Source organism: Centroberyx gerrardi, chromosome 14 (genome assembly GCF_048128805.1).
Source record: "Centroberyx gerrardi isolate f3 chromosome 14, fCenGer3.hap1.cur.20231027, whole genome shotgun sequence".
In the NCBI taxonomy this organism is placed as follows: Eukaryota; Metazoa; Chordata; class Actinopteri; order Beryciformes; family Berycidae; genus Centroberyx; species Centroberyx gerrardi.
Window position 1 is genome coordinate 2,392,094 of NC_136010.1, and position 16,731 is coordinate 2,408,824.

The following is a 16,731-nucleotide window of genomic DNA, read 5'->3' on the forward strand; positions in this document are numbered from 1 at the left end:
TTAAATCTGACCATCTTCATGCCAAAAATGAGAAGTATTCAGTGTTTCCTGAAGAATGTTCTTCTCTTAAACATTTCTTCCCTGTTTGTCGCTTCTCTTATTGTCTTTGTTAATGTTATTTTGTCTGTAAAGCTCTTTCAAACTGTCGGAAAGGAAAGCGCGACACAAATAAAGTTCATTGCGATCGGTCGGGCTGTAGAAGAAGAAGAAGAAGAAGAAGAAGAAGACGAGGAGCAGACAGGGAGTCCAGAGCGCAGCGCTGATCTGAGCTCAGCTTTAATGACACACAGCTTTACAATAAATTAACAAAACCTCAATAAAAAGAATAAAAAATAAAAAAGGTGGCACTTTATTTGGATTGTCCAATACTGATACTCAGTCTGCTGCATCTCTGAATAAACTGAATAATGAATAAACTGCCAGTCCACAGTCTGAACCTGACTGACTGTTCTGTGTTTCATTCTCTTAAATTCATTCTGATCTAAAGTCTTCTGCTTAAATACTTGAAATGAGTTTCTTAGACAAATATAAATAGTGAAGTTGATCCTATGTATGAATTTCTTTAAAAAGCCTTTGCCTTTCCATAAAGGCAAAGAATCTAAAATATAAGATAGTTTTGATTTAACACTTTTTTGCTCGCTGCATAATTCCATTTGTGTTATTTCATAGTTTTGAGTCTTTACTGTTATTCTAAAATGTGAAAAATAGTAAAAATAAAGAAAAATGTGGTGTGTCCAAACGTTAGACAGGTGTATCAATAAACTAGTTTTCACACTGAGGATCACCTGAAGCTCAGCAGACTCATTACAGTCACTTGGTAGTAATTTAGGTTTCAGCACTGGACTTTCCAAATCAAGTGTGACCCAATAAAAACATGACAAAAAAGAAAAGTTATTTCTCCGTCTAGTAAACAGGCCGTCTGGACGAGGCTGTGGGATTAAAGGCCGGACCTGAAGTTTCTCTCCAAAACGCTACAACGTCTGTTCTGGAGAAACAAAACTAAACGGTACCTAGGATTTATTGCTGGATATTTAACAAACAGATGAAGTTCATCCTCTGAAACGTAACGGGCTCCGCAGAGCTTCAACATTCAGCCAATCACTCAGCAGAGCAGGTGATGCACTTTTCTACGGAAGCCCATTGAGGACAAATATTCACACTGTGTATTTACGCTGCTTTCCTGTGATAACGAGTTCATTTTCTTTGTTTTCTCGAGATAGTAATTTGTCATTATCTGGAGAGAACACATTTTGTTTAACATTCGTTTTTAATAAAGTAATAATCTTGTTATCTTGAGAAAACAAGTTTTGTTTTCCTGAGATAATGAGAAAATTATCTCTTTTCCCGAGAAATCAATTAAACATTTTGAGAACTTTTTTTTTTTTTAGATAATTTGATAGATAATGAGATGATTTTTGCGAGATCTCTGGGGAAAAAATGAGAATTACCTCATTATCTCGGGAAAACAATTTTTGTTATCCTGAGATACTGACAAATTTATCTTGTGACCTCAGAGAAAAATTGGATAATTTTCTCATTATCTCTTGGGGGGCGACGAGATGATGACGTAAATAACTCAATATCTCAAGAAAACAACGAAAATTGACTCATGGCAGGAAAACTGTGTAAATGAAATGTATGAATATTTGTCCTCAATGGGCTTCCGTACTTTTCAAATGGCAGATGAAACTTCTTTTATAGTTTAATGCTGTTCCTGTCAGACTCTCCCTCTGTGAACCGGGTCTCCGGTCTCTAGTCATCTGCAGGTCTGACTCGTGGTTTGTCCTCCATCCAGCTGGACAGAAACTTCCAGACCGTTTCAGAGACACTTTGATCAGCCAATCACAGCAGGAGGAGGCGTTCAGAGCCGGTGTGACGCTCTCATCGCTGGCAGACCTTCAGATCCAGACCTCTAGAGTCCGGTCTGATCTGGATTCTGCAGTCTGGACTCGACCTGAGTCTGTGTGACTGTTTCCTGTTTCCTCTCTGCTGGACGCTCAGCAGAGCTGCAACTAACCATTACTTTCATTATCCATTAATCTATTGGTGTTTTTTTCAATTAATCGATTCATTATTTAGTGTATAAAACGTCAAAAATGTCAACAAATCCCCATCACAAGTTCACAGAGCCTACAGTGAGTACAAATTTTATGAGATGAAACAGAGAAAAGCAGCAGATCTTCACATCTGTGAAGCTGCAACCAGAAAAAGTTTTTATGAAACAAAAGTCCAAGACACTTTTCATGGAAAACGTGTAAAAAGCCTTGTTATAGCCTATGTTATAGACTCATCTAGAGACGTTTAAAAACTTCAAACAATAATTCATGTTGAAACAGTTGGAGTGTTGAAGTGTTTTAAACGTCTAGTTGAGCCTACAAAATAAAAGCTTTTTAAAGTTTCTCAAAGAAAAGTGCCTTGAATTTTTGTTTCATTCATTTGAACTCCAAACTTAAGAGCAGCTTCTTTTGTTTTTTTTTGGACACTTTGCACCATTTTTGTAGCTCTCCGTTTTTCTTCTTCGTTTGGTATTTTTACTTGATAAACGACTAAAACGATTAATCATTTCTCAAAGTTATAATCGATGAATTGTCTGTCGTCTCATCACTGACGCTCAGTGAGTCCAGACTGCAGAGTGAAATCCCCCCCGGTGCCGGTCCGGAGCGGCTCGGCGTCCCGCAGACCGGACGCACCGAGACGACCGGCGGGACCGAAGCCGCGGATGTGATTGACGGGTGTAAATCAGCCAATCAGTGAACAGAATCACTGCCGAGTTCATGGAGCAGAGTGAGTTCTTAAAAAAAACAAAACAAAAAAAAAGACGAGGCACCATGAAGAAGAAAAGCATCGTCCGAACCGAACAGAAGGAAGTGGAGAACGTTCCTTTTCCCTGCAGGAGCCACTTCAGGCGGGGGCGTCCCGTCCCGTCCCGTCCCGTCCCGTCCCGTCCCGTCCCGTCCCATCCCGAGGAGCTCACAGGTTCCCCTCCCGCCTCTCCCTCTCTCTGGAAATCATCTTTACAACAAATCATCTAAAAACGGAAAAAGAGTCTGCAGAAGAAGAGCAACAGCCAGGAAGCTTCCTCTTCTTCTCCTCCTCCTCTTCCTCGTTCAACTATTTATCTCTTTTGATGTCGCTCCTGTAGAGTCCAATGCTCTCTCTCTCTCTCTCTCTCTCTCTCTCACACACACACACACTGTCACTCTCTGCTGCTTGGTTACACACACTTTCTCTCACACACACTTTCTGTCTCTCTCTAACACACACACACACACACTTTGTCTCTCTGTCACACACACTTTGTCGCTCTCTGCTGCTTGTTTACACACCTTTACTTTCTCTCACACACATTTTCTCTCTCTCTCTCTCTCTCTCTCACACACACACACACACATACAGTCTCGACCTTTCTCTTTAACACACACTCTCAACCTCTCCCTCTCTCTCACACACACACACACACTTTCTGACACTGCTCTCTGACACACTCTCTCTCCCTCTCCCTCCCTCCCTCTCTCAGGTGCGTCTCCTCTTGGCTCCTCCTGGACTGGCAGGATTGGAGGAGGACAGCAGTTTGTCTGCGGCTCGGCTCCTCTTCCTCTTCTCCGCCTCCTTCGCTCCTCCTCCTCCCCCTCCTCCTCCCTCGCTCCCTCCCTTCTCTCTGTCCCGCTCTCTCTCCTTGTCCCGAGTGCTGCTCGCTCGCTCAGACAGCTTCACTGAGGAGTTACTGCCTGAGAGGGGGAGACGGAGAGAGAGAGAGAGAGAGAGAGAGAGAGAGAGAGAGAGAGAGAGAGAGAGAGAGAGAGAGAGAGAGAGAGAGAGAGAGAGAGAGAGAGAGAGAGAGAGAGAGAGAGAGAGAGAGAGAGAGAGAGAAGGAAAGAGAAAATGAGAAACAAAGTAGATAAGAGACAGAAGGAGGTTGGTGTGAAAGAGGGAGAGAAACAGAGAGGAGAAAAAGAGGAGAGAGAGAGAGGGAGAGAGAGGGAGAGGGAGAAAGATAAGTTGGTATTTATCTAGATGCTTTGGCAACATTGTTTATGTACTTTAATGTCAATAAAGCACACTGAAATTGAAACTGAAGGGTGACAAAGACAGAAAACAAGGCATACATAACATTATGAGGTAGAATATACACTAGGGCTGTCAACGTTAACGCGTTAATGCTCGCGATTAATCTGTAAACCTTAACGTGTTAATTTGTTTTTAACGCAAATTAATCATATTACCAAGTTTGCCCCCAACTTCCCCCCATAATTCCAGCGCGGATGTTTACCTGGCTGAATTACTGAAAGGCGAAGGCAAACACAGAAAACACGATGACTGAGGAGATGTGAAGAGAAGAGAAGAGATCCCCCAGTGTGTGTGCTGAACGGCAACTTTCGTTTTAAAAAGCTTCCAGATGGAAGTTTAGATAAAACCAAAGCTGTGTGCACATACTGCAGTGATGAACTGTCTTTCCACCGAAGCACAACAAGTCTGAAGTACCGTCTTCGGGCAAAGCACATCTTTGCTGACGTTAGCAAAGATGCTACTGAGACAGGATCACTGGCAGTGCAGCCAGGGCAAGTCCGTCAACAAAGCGACAACAACTAAGCTAACCAATGCAATCGCTAAATGGATCGCCATGGACTGCAGGCCCATCAACACTGTTGAAGACCCGGGGCTTCAAGGCATTATCCAGATCGCCTCAGACGACCCATCATACAAGCCACCTTCGAGGGGAACTATTGTTCCCCTCGAAGGAGTACGGCAGTGAAAAGGCAACGAAAGCGGAGCAGTTGGCACAAGCTACATTTATTGCACTGACTGGAGACCACTGGACATCAGTAAGCAACCATAACTCCCTCGGTGTCACAGCACACATAATCGATGACAAACGGCAACTGCACTCGTTCGCTTTAGGTGTGGTGAACACAGAGGAACGGCATTTTGCTGAAGCATGCGCTCGCCAGTTTCTTGAAGTTGCAAAGGAGTGGGAGATAACGGACAAGGTCACCGCTACAGGAACAGATAGCGCTCGCAATATGATCGCGGCAGCAAGGAGTCTACCATTCGAGCATATGCCCTGTGTAGCACATTATACAGAGGGTAATCACAGTGGCTCTCCCTGACGGGGGGTTTGACAGTGAAGAAGAAGAGGAGTCACTCGTCCAGGATGTACCCACGCGCTGGAATTCAACTCTCGAAATGATAAAGCGGGTTCAACACAACAAAAGACCCGCTGAAGGCAACACTGGCACAGCAGAAGCACAACTGAGCCATGCTAACCTCAGCTGAATATGACAGCTGGCACAGTTGGAAACACTGCTGCAGGTAAGGTGATTCCCCTATCCTCTCCAATTTTATTTTCTGACAAATACAATTAATATAATAGTCACTTTGTTATTGTATTTTAGAAATAATCTTAGGCCTGTCCCCTAAATGGGTGTTATCTGAATGAAAAGTGTAGTCAGTTCTGTTGGTCTTGTGTGTTTGTAGGTATGTCACTGAGCTCCTGGGTGGTGCTGCCTGCACCTCTTGTGTATGATGGAGGTCTCAGATGTTGACCCTGCCTATCTCGTGCGCTTCAAGGCTGCATTCACAGAGGACCTCAACAGATGAAAGGAGAACACAAACCTGTCATGGCTAAAGGTAGCAACAGCTCTAGATCCCAGATTCAAGGAGCTCAGGCGCCTGCCCAGAGCAGAGAGGGAAGAGGTGTGGCGAGAGCTGAGTGAGATGCTGAAGGACGGAGAACCTGCAGCACAGCCCTCCGGAGAGGAAGTGGAACCAGAGCCACCAAAGAAGAAGACGGCCCTCCTACTGATGGGGTCAGAGTCAGAGTCTGATGGCATCAGAGACACTCCAGAAGGAACAGTTCCTCCGGCTAAAGCACAATAACCATCTGTGACTTTTATCATAACAGTTGTCTTTTGTTGTACGTTTGCTCTCTTTATCTTTCATTATTTCCCCCACATCCTTTGTTTTATACGATGTGTGTTTCATTGCAGCCCACAAACGATGACGGTGGGTTGGCATTCTGTAAATACAGGAAGGAAATATGTATATTTTAAAACCTGAAGGTGATTCTGTATAAATGTTTTTAGAAAAAAAACTGATAGGTTGGATTTAAAAAAATGTCTGTAAATCTGTACCCAAAAAGGAGAAATTAACAATTGTTATTATTGAAACCTAATACATATACCAGAATACGAAAAAAAAAAACAAAAAAAAAACTAAAAAAAGAGTCAGAGTCTGATGATGAGGCGCTGTCCACAGACAAAACTCTAGACAGGTAAAGTCAGCATAGAGGCACGTGCACTACAGTGGTGGTCGGCACACACAGGCGCCCATGGTAAGCTGGCCCGTATTGCACAAAGGTACTCGGCTACACCTGCCTCAACAGCCATGTGTGAGACGGTTTTCTTTGGCAGACCACATTGTGCAGAAGAAGAGGTCAGCTCAACAAGCTAGTCTGCCTGAGCAACTGGTTAAAAGAAAAGTAGCCTAACGAACTGGTTGACTGGAGTCATGTCACACAAGTTCACACTGTGTCAGGTAATCTTATTCAACTAAGAGTGTGAAAAGGGAAAAGTTCACTTTGTCTCTTCAAAGACACTGTGGCATTCAGTTTCTTAAACAGGCCGACTCACTGTAGCATTCATTTGGGTGAGATGTTACTTTGCAAACAATTTACAGGCAAGCTGTTTACATTCACTTTGCAGCAGACGTTACTTTTTTATGTGGTTGTCTGCTAATTAAGTCTGCAATTCATTATGGATGTTGTGGGCAATGCCAAGCACTCCCTGAGACTTTTTTACTTTCTAATTCTAATTCAGAAATCATCAAAACTAAGCTGAGATGTTATAATAAAGTAAAAAAAAACTCTGATTCCTCTAACCAGTTTGTCGTGCATTTCTTTATTCCAACACCACACATGTATTTGTTTTATCTCCCCCAAAAAATACAAGTAAATACTAGTATTTTAAACTTGTGATTAATCATGATTAATCACAGCCTATTATTGTGATTAACACGATTCATTTTTTTAATCGATTGACAGCACTAATATATACATAATACGTATACAAAACAGAAAAAGCAAAATAAAACAGATAAAACAGATGTGACAAAAGATGTGAGAGGGAAGAGATACCATAGAAGAGGAGGGGAGAGAGAGAGAGAGAGAGAGAGAGAGAGAGAGAGAGAGAGAGAGAGGGATGACAGGAAGAGGAGTGTGTGTTACCTTCTTCATGTGTAGCAGGAGGTTCTCTCTCCATCCTGAACTCCTCTTTGGTCTCTTCCTCTGAGCCCAGCTTCCCTGCACACACACACACACACACACACACACAGTTCAATGCAATCAACATCAATTTATTTAACATGTGATTTTGCAGATAGCGAGACTGAAGCAGCAGAAACTGACAGAAGCAGAGAGGAGTGGAGTCTCTTACCCTCTTTAACATCTTGGATGATGTCGTCAGGCAGAGAGAAGCTCTTCTCCGAGTTTGGGAACGGCAAGATCTCCGACTCGTGCTGCGTCACACACACACACAAGACTTGGATCAATCCTAAACGTCTGAAAATCCATGCTGAAGAATACAGTCAGCTAGGCGCACACACACTCCTACACACACACACACACTCCTACACACACACACACACTCCTACACACACACTCCTCCTCACCAGAGCCTGCATGTCGTACATGGTTCCCAGATGATCCCAGATGACGGAGGAGGAAACCTGTCTGCCGATATTCTGACTGAATTTATCTCTGATACAGATCATATGGAAGTGACGGTTCACTCCTGGAGAGAGAGAGAGGGAGAGAGAGAGAGAGAGAGAGAGAGAGAGAGAGAGAGAGAGAGAGAGAGAGCGAGAGAGGGGGAGAGAGAGGGGGAGAGAGAGAGAAAGAGAGAGAGAGAGGGAGAGAGAGAGGGAGAGAGACAGAGAGAGAGAGACAGAGATGGAGAGAGAGACAGAGAGAGAGAGGGGGGGGAGAGAGAGAAGGAGAGAGAGAGAGAGAGAGACAGACAGGGAGGGAGAGAGAGAGAGAAGGGGGGACAAGGAAAGAGAGAAAATGAGAAACAAAGAGTAGATAAGAGACGGGAGGAGGTTGGTGTGAAAGAGCGAGGAAATGAGGAGAAAAACAGAAATTCATCAAGTAAAGACACCAAACATTTGCTGGTTGCAGCTTCACAAATGTTAAGATTTGCTGCTTTTCTCTGTTTCATCTCATTATAAAATGAATACTTTGTGTTTTTAGCTGCTGGTCAGACTGAGGAAGAAATCCGAAGAATCACTTTAGACTCAGGGAACTGTGATGGACATTTGTCTTTAATTTTGACATTTTATAGACTAAATGATTAATCGTCGATAGATTAATTGATAATGAATAGAATCATGAGTTGCAGCCCCACAGTGTCAGAGTTGGTGCAGGAATGGGAACACTAACTTATGTGTGTGTTTCGTGTTTCTGTCAGTGTGTCTTTGTTTATGTTAGCTGGCTAACCAGCTAGCTAACCTGCTAACAGGCAGACAGCTACAGGTCAGATCATGTTTTGATGTTTAGTTTGGTTTGTTTGTATCGCACTTTATCACAAGCAAACCTCAACGGGCTTTACACACCATCTAATACATGTCACAGACCATTCTACATCATGTATGGCAGATGTTATGGCAGCTAGCTAGCTAACATTTATCGGTTTTTCTCAGTTAAAACAGGAGTTCCCAAACTGTCATGTCAAAGTCCCCAAATAATCAGACAGTAAGACTCCAGACCCAGACTGGAAAACGGTTTGTCCCATGAGCCACATCTGATCTGGATTTAATCCCATCCGAGTTGTGTGTCTCTACTGTAGGAGAGTGAATCTCTGATCAGAAGAGGCATTAACATAAATTATCTCCACATGCTAACGTCTAGCAGATTAAATACAATTTAGATTAAACTATTCCTAATTTCGCTGGGCCCCCTGGACGCACCTCAGGACCCCCGAGTGTCCCTGGACCCCAGTTTGGCAAACACGGGGTTAAGACAGCAGAGTAACGGTTAAAGCTAACATGCTAACGCTAGCTCTCTGTCGCCGCTGCCGGACTTCACATCCTTACCGACGGGTTTGTGTCCGAGCATCGCGTGAAACAGACACACCTCCACCTCGTGGCTCCAGACTACCGAGTCCTCCCCGGGGACTAACCCCGAGTCTGGAGGCTTTTCGTCGGTCTGAGTTAGCGTTACGTCTGCTTCCCCCATCTTGAGCCCAGGAGCTAACTGGCTAGCAAGCTAGCTAGCGCGGAACCCCGAATCCTTCTTCGTCGTCGGTTTCCGGCAGAGACCAGACGCTTCTTCTTCTTCTTCTTCTTCTTCTTCTTCTTCTTCTTCTTCTTAGCTTTTACTGGCGGTTCACATCCTCGTTTGTTGTATTACCGCCATCTACTAATTCATAACGTACTAATCACGTCATTACTAGTCATTAAAACATGTATCCTTCAAGAAAATAGTCAAAATAAGTTTAGTAAAGTGTAGAAATGTCTCGAGGCTGTCTGTTAACAGCAGTGTTAACTGTCAAAGCTGCTTTAGATCAGTGTCAGCTCTCCTGACTGTAAAGTGAAGTACAGTCAGTATAACTTTATTATTTCAACCAGCTGACATGATACATCATACTGACTGCTTGGAAATGCTCTCACTTAACTGCTCATAAGTTTTAAACTAACTAGTCTTAGGTTTTTTTCTAATTTAACTACTCTTAAGTTGACAATACATTTTGCACACTGTGGGTTTTTTTTTGCACTCAGTTTTTATTTACTTGTTTATCATTGTTTAGTTTGTTATGCATCAAACTCAGAGAGCTGCAATCGCAATTTTGTTGTACTTGTACAATGACAGTAAAAGGAAATCTTGAATCTTGGTGGATTTCATTCAACAGAGAGAGAGAGAGACCGGCTGGTGACCTGAAGCTGACTCTGTATAACTCTCTGTGTCCTGAGGCTTCACAGCAGCAGTTCACCAGTCTCCACCAGGAGGCGCTGGTGAGCTGTCAGTCTGCTAGAAGTTGGAAAATTCCCACAAAAAGAAAAATATGACACGCAAAGCAGCTGGAGATCATCTGTCTGCTGTCAGCTGCAGTCTGACTGACTGAAGCTGAGCTGAAAATCCAACAGAACATTTTCTGAGCCGATATTTGTGGAGAGTTACTGATCCCTGGAGTTACGGCCGATTGGTTTAAAAATTGGTTTTGGTCGGTGCTTCTGTACTTTAGACCTGTTTGGTTTGAGTCACTCTGGCTGTGTGTGTGTGTGTGTGTGGAGAGTCACTGAACAGCCTGCAGCCCACAGGCTGACTGATGGGATTTGAGAGTAACAATTCAAACTGCTTGAGACTTGACTTGCTGCATGAAGAGAAGACTTGAGACTTGACTTTGAGACTTGAGACCTTCCTCCTCCTCTCCTCCTTCCTCCTCTCTTCTCCTCTCCTTCTTCCTCCTCTCTTCTCCTCCTCTCCTTCCTCCACTCCTCACCTTCTTCTTCTTTCAACTTTTCAGATTTGGAAACGCTTCACAAAGTTTCTACATGTTTGAGATCAATATCACGATAATCATAAGGATTTTTTTAATATCAATATACACTCACACACGGCCACTTTATTAGGTACACCTAATAATGGTCATCTGTTGCTATGGCAACATTTATCATAAGGACCAACGGCTTGTGTGTTCCTTCTGTTGTAAAGACTGTCCTTTCTGTCAGCTTGAACCAGTCTGACCTCTGACCTCTGACCTCTCTCACCTAATAAAGTGGCCAGTGAGTGTATATCATTATATGGCTCACACAGAGGTGAGGACTTGTACTCTGATCAGACTCGAGTCACAGTTTTAATAGCTTGAGCCTTGACTTGATGCATGAAGAGAAGACTTGAGACTTGACTTGACTTGGGTTCTGGTGACTTGGGACTTGACTCTGACTTGTACTTTGATGACTTGAAAAGGTTTCTAAAGTCTTGACTGGAGATCTTGTGTTTGTGTAAATGACTTAGATTGAAAGTGATGAGATTTGTTCCAGCGGACGACTGAATTTAAATTCTGTTTTCTGAATTTGTATGGAATGATTGAATTTATTGAAGTTGAAACTGATTATAGAAATCAAACTCATGATGCTCTTACCAAGTTTTTATCCTATTAAAACCATATTGCATTGAAAAGTCCTAGATATTTAGTTTTCTTTAAGATATTAAATTGATACTGGACTCTTGATTTGTTCTGACTTGACTTGCTGTTCTACATTTAGACTTGAGACTTGACATTAATGACGTGGACTTGACTTGGTAATCTACATTTAGACTTGGGACTTGACTTGAGACTCGTGCCTCAAGACTTGAGACTGACTACGGACTTGAGTAAAGTTGACTTGGTCACACCTCTAGAACTTAGGTTACTCTTCTCTCTTCTCGTCTTTTTTCATGTCACCCTACACCCATACATACACACACACACATCTGTGTGTTTCTCTTTCTAAATAAAGAATGGATTTCCATGAAATTTTATTTGTTGGTGATCTGGATCTGGGATTTCTGCCGTTAGACATTTATCTTCCAGTGTTGCTGGAGGTTTGTTTGTTTTCTCCGAGTGTCTTCTAGTTAATTTTACAGTTTTGCTTTTTCTTTCTGCAAATGAAGCTTCACATGAAGAAGAAACTCGGCAGAGAGAAGAGAAAAGACAGTCAGAACATGGAGTCAGATCTGCCTCATGCCTAACAGTATCACGCTCATTATAATCATCCATTTATTCATATCAAAAGATAATAATCAATCAATAATAATCAATAAAATATTTTCATCTGTTATTTGACAGGGAAGACCAAAGACAGAAATCAGCCCAGGCGCCCCCCGCATGACCCAGAGTGAGAAGAATAATAATACATTTATTACAATACAAAAATACTGTACAGAGAGCGATTTAAAAACCACCAGGAGCTCCGACCAGACGCAGCTCAGTCCGGTTCTGCTCAGTCCGGTTCTGCTCAGACTCAGACAGGAAAAACAAAACAGTTGAAATCAAATAAAAACAAACGGAAGCAGCAAACCTGGAATTCTGCCAGTTAATAGATTTCTGCCAGAATAAGAATACAAATTTCGTCTATAAATATGAAAAATAAGCATCTTAATGTCCTGCACCAGTCGATCAATATCATTCAAAAACAGAAAAGAGATTGTAATAATGCATGGAAGATCTGTAAGAAGCAAACCGAGGCCTTTCTGTGTGTGTGTGTGTGGTTAGATCAATATCCGACAGCTCAAATCAATCGATTAAAAAAATAAATACCAGAGGACAAGAAAGAAACAACCAAAATATACAAAGCAATATTCACTTCCCATTCCTGCTGCTTTGTTCAATATTAAATCTTCTTCTCTCTCGTTTCTCCATTATAAACTCTGCTGTGCGAGCTACAGATTACCCAGAATCCCCTGCAGGCTGCTCCCTGGTCCGCTTTAACAAGTTCCTACACGTTATACATGTATGAAAAAAAAAATAATTCTGATGTTCATTGCTCAAGTTAAAAAAAAAAAAAAAAAAGATTTGCATCCTCAAAAATGTAATTATTTTGTAAGCAAACGGTTCAAGATAACTGATCTTTTAAACTATATAACAGACTATAATAATTAATCTAAATAGAATATTTAATGAGTTTTACTTTCCTGTCAGGAATCATTTTGTAAAATTAGATATCGGTGTTTCAGGAGGCGGATCTCTTATGAAACACAGAGAGTTAACCGGGAAGTGAAGCCGTCAGTCGGGATCAAAGAGATTTCTCTACAATTCTTTGGGGGGAAATTGATGACAAAACTGAATTTTAATATTTCCGGACTTTCCTAAAGTCCGAAAATATTAATAAATAAAGTTTCCTAACCCCGCCCCCTCTCCATGTAACTGTAATTTTGCTCTTTCTCCATTTCTCCATATTCTCTGTCCAGGATCTGATGCTCAGCTGCTGTGTGTCACATGGCTGTCCCGTCCCATAATGCACCAGGCTCCCTCCCTCCCTCCCTCCCTCCCTCAGCTCTGTCAGAAGACAACATGGCCTCCAGGTGAACAAGGTGACCGGGCCGAACGGCTGCTACTAGACTTGGGCCGATATTCGATATTATTGGATATCGCGATATTTCGTGAATATCGCGATATCCCCCCCAAAAAAAAAAAAAAAAAAAAAAAAACCTTGCTTAGATCACAATTGTACAATCTACTAGTGGTAGGATAGTAACAAAAACAAAAAAAATAATCATAGTTAAATGAAAGATTTGAAAAAAAAAAAAGTGACTCTTAATAATAATTATTATTATAGCCTAGAAATTTGATGTAATTTGGAAGAAATAAATTAAAAAAATTAAATACCCCCCAAAGAAACCTGGGGGAATAAAAACTGAAAAACAACAACAACAAAAAAAACGACCCCCGTGATAATATCGTATATCGCGATATTTTGGCAGGACAGTCTCGCAATATTACATTTTGGATATCGCCCAAGCCGAGCTGCTACAGTCGACTAACTCACCAAACAGTTACACCCCCCCCCCCCCCCCCCCCCCCCATCTCATCTCTCTCCCATGATGCACCTCACAAGTCTTTTGTCTCCTCTAGTCTCCACCAGGTTTAGACTGATATTCCAGTTTGCTGATATCGGCATTTCAATACAGATCAGTTATCGGTCGGCTGATACAAACGGAGGTGAGGATGTGATCTTCCTCAGCAGCAGTGACACCTGCCTCACCTGCTGACTCTAAAACACTTTCATTATCCTGGTTTCAGTGGAGAGTTTTAGTGTCCCATGATGCTCTAAATGCTCCAGAGGCTTTTCCACCCTGACGAGAAGAAACTTCTGTTGGAAACTCTGTTGGGTATTTGTAAAATTTTTTTGGAATGAAAATGGTCGAAATTATAAATCCAGAATATCTCGGCACAAAATATCGGCGGCTTCAATTCAGAAATAAAACGATTTTTGGTAAAAACCCTGTTCTCCAGCAGGGAGGAGGGGAGAGGAGAGGAGAGGAGGAAGAGCTGCAGCCACATGACCTTTGACCCTTTTAAAGACGGGAGGTGAGAGGTCCGGACCAGACTGAGGACCAGACTGAGGCCTTCAAGTGTTCCGGGAACAGATCCGAAAAATCCAAAACATAAAAAAAAATGAATTTACATTAAAAAAAAAGAGAAAAAAAAAATAAAAATAAAAGGCCCATTTTGTTGGAAAAGCAAATTAAAATCAAAACAAAACATCAACAAAAAAATCAAAATCAAAACAGAAAATTTTGCTGGTTCATTCAGTCCGTTTCCATGGTGACGCAGGAAGCGGCGGCAGCGGCGGCGGCACCCGGCTCCGCGTCCTCGTTGCTACAGGAAGTGATGTCGTTAGCGGGCTGGGCCGAGGGGGCGGGGCTTGCGGACGGGGCGGGCAGAGTGGGTTTTCTGATCTTGTCTTGTCGATGGTAGAACAGCAGATAGGCAGCGTTGGTCTGCAGGAGAGGAACACAGATTAATATTAATGAGTAGAGATGAGACGATATTCTAATATCACCATTCATGTTCCTGACCCAGTTTCCATGGTCATGAAAATCCTGGAAAAGTTACAGAAAATGTTTTCCAGGCCTGGAAATGTTTTGGAAAATGGTAAAACATCATTAAACATTTTTGGAAAAGTCTAAATTTTAAATACATTTCGTTTTAAAGATCCATATTCTACTTTCCAGTGTTTTATTTTGTGTCTTGAGGTCCATTCAAAGCTGTGTGTGTGGTGTCATGAACCAAAAACACTCTCAATCCATTTCTCCACGTTCATTTCCCAGCATCTCTCTGAGCCTTACCAAGAACAGGCCGTTTCTGTCGCCGTGTCTTTAAGGCTCATTAATATTAACGACCCCTCCGTTCCGATCGGCTAACCGTTTCGAGAGTGAAACGTGAGACGCCGCGGCCCGACGGCTACAGGTAGGGAAAACTCTCCGGTAATAAACGATGACGACCGCTCGACCGCTTTGAAAAAAACACTTTGTTAGTCTATTATTTCTTACAGAAATGATAATGAGCGAACCTTTGTGACGCCACAAAGTTACGGAAGTCCAAACGGCTCGTTTAGAGGCTCGCTTTTCTAATATGGATTGTGTGGATTTAGTTTTGATGCTTTCACCATGTTTAGATAGACATCCAACTCCTTTATCATCACAGAGGAGAGGGAGTCCTGCTTTACATGATATGGGACCTTTAAGTTTCTCATTATAGTAATTTGTAAAAACGCAACAAAAATGAGTCGGCTAAATGGAGCTGATCACACTGCCTCTTGTTATTCTTGCTGCGCAAAAGTTAAGTCAACATCTTGTTGGCACAGTGTGTGTGTGTGTGTGTGTGTGTGTGTGTGTGATACTGACCACGATCTGTTCCTCTCTGGCGTACGTCACCTTGCTGTCGTCAAAGTAATACCACTGACCGTTATCCTTGTTCTGCGCATAGCTGGTGTCTGGAACACACACACACACACACACACACACACACACACACAACTTCTTTTCAAATAATATTCCTTAAAATGTTTCACACCTCATTGGGTTTTTAAATAAAATGTGCTTGTTATCATCAGTTTCGACAGTAAAATTGTGTCATGATTACCCAAAATCACAATATCATCACCATATAAACACCATATTTTGTTTGTTTTATATATTACTGTATATATATGTTTTATACTTTATATACGTGTATGATTGCATTATATAATTTTTTGGCCTTTAAGGGTTTGTCTTCTCTTAAAGTTGTTTTTATATCTTTCATGTCTTTTCTTTCTTTTATCCTCTTGTTGTGAAGGGCTTTGTAAGCCGTGTTTTAAAAAGTCGCTATATAAATAAAGCTTTACTTACTTATTATATGAAAGACCATAAACCATAATTTTGAATTATCGCCCGGCACTAGAGTCTTGTGTCTAAACAAAACCTTCAACATCTCCTCTTGACAAAAGAAAAAGTAAAAAACAAAACAAACAACAAACAAACAAAACAATGATAAACCAAAGCGCCTTACAATGTCCGTCCCTCAGTCCTCCGTAGTGATTGGACACAGCGATGAGGTCATACCGGCTCGGAGGCTCCCCATTGGTCAGATTCTTCCTCAGCAGGCAGCCGGAGAAGTCCAGGTCTCTGCAGAAACAGGAAAGTGATATTTAGAAAATTACCTCATTTATCCGGAGAATTGGAAGAAACAATGGCCATTTGGCGATATTCGATACCGCGGAAAATGAAGCCTAGTGTGTGTGTGTGTGTGTGTGTGTGTGTGTGTGTGTGTGTGTACCTGAGGGGGAAGTCCACGATGCTGTCCAGCTTCTCCCTGGAGAACTTGGTGTAGGAAAACCTCTTCAGGTGGATGATGAGAACCTCGGGCAGAGACCACAGGTCCAGCTTCTTAGTGGCCAGCTGGTGCTTCTTACACAGAGGACAGTACCTGCACACACACACACACACACACACACACAGTCAGCACCTCATCCCTCTAAAGTGATAGCAAACTAAAATATGCTAATTTTATCTTAGTCATTGTTCTGTGAGAATCTGAAGTGTGTGTGTGTGTGTGTGTGTGTGTGTGTTACCATGGGTTCTCCTCCTCCAGTGTTTCCACAGTGGTGAACAGCTCAATACACTCCTGCAGCTGAACTGTAGTCTGCTGCTGAGGAACGTCCATACTGGCATGTTTCACATATTTCTACAGAGAGAGAGGAGAGGAGAGGAAG

General features: G+C 42.2%; 2 protein-coding genes, 1 long non-coding RNA gene and 1 pseudogene across 3 annotated transcripts in view; 1 reads left to right on the forward strand and 3 right to left on the reverse strand.

Moving 5' to 3' along the window:
* Positions 1-240: 240 nt before the first annotated feature.
* Positions 241-16,731, reverse strand: part of LOC144542311 (uncharacterized) — a 263,184-nt gene continuing 246,693 nt past the window's right edge. The window contains exon 2 of the long non-coding RNA XR_013507165.1: positions 241-389. This is a non-coding gene — a long non-coding RNA (uncharacterized LOC144542311). The remainder of the gene's footprint in view (positions 390-16,731) is intronic.
* mrgbp (MRG/MORF4L binding protein) lies at positions 2,995-9,269 on the reverse strand. The gene is made up of 5 exons (XM_071922710.2): positions 9,088-9,269; positions 7,666-7,787; positions 7,431-7,512; positions 7,223-7,297; positions 2,995-3,728 (listed from the first exon to the last, which is right to left on the reverse strand). Exons 1-5 carry the CDS (start codon positions 9,227-9,229, stop codon positions 3,514-3,516), a joined length of 636 nt encoding a protein of 211 aa, XP_071778811.1. The 5' UTR covers positions 9,230-9,269; the 3' UTR covers positions 2,995-3,513.
* LOC139929720 (E3 SUMO-protein ligase ZBED1-like) lies at positions 4,115-5,877 on the forward strand (annotated as a pseudogene).
* Positions 13,396-16,731, reverse strand: part of usp11 (ubiquitin specific peptidase 11) — a 26,269-nt gene continuing 22,933 nt past the window's right edge. Inside the window, exons 17-21 of the mRNA XM_078288174.1 lie at positions 16,591-16,703; positions 16,296-16,445; positions 16,029-16,144; positions 15,383-15,471; positions 13,396-14,476 (exon numbers count right to left, since the gene is read on the reverse strand). Of these exons, the coding sequence (XP_078144300.1) occupies positions 14,285-14,476; positions 15,383-15,471; positions 16,029-16,144; positions 16,296-16,445; positions 16,591-16,703 (660 nt within the window). The 3' untranslated portion in view covers positions 13,396-14,284. The remainder of the gene's footprint in view (positions 14,477-15,382; positions 15,472-16,028; positions 16,145-16,295; positions 16,446-16,590; positions 16,704-16,731) is intronic.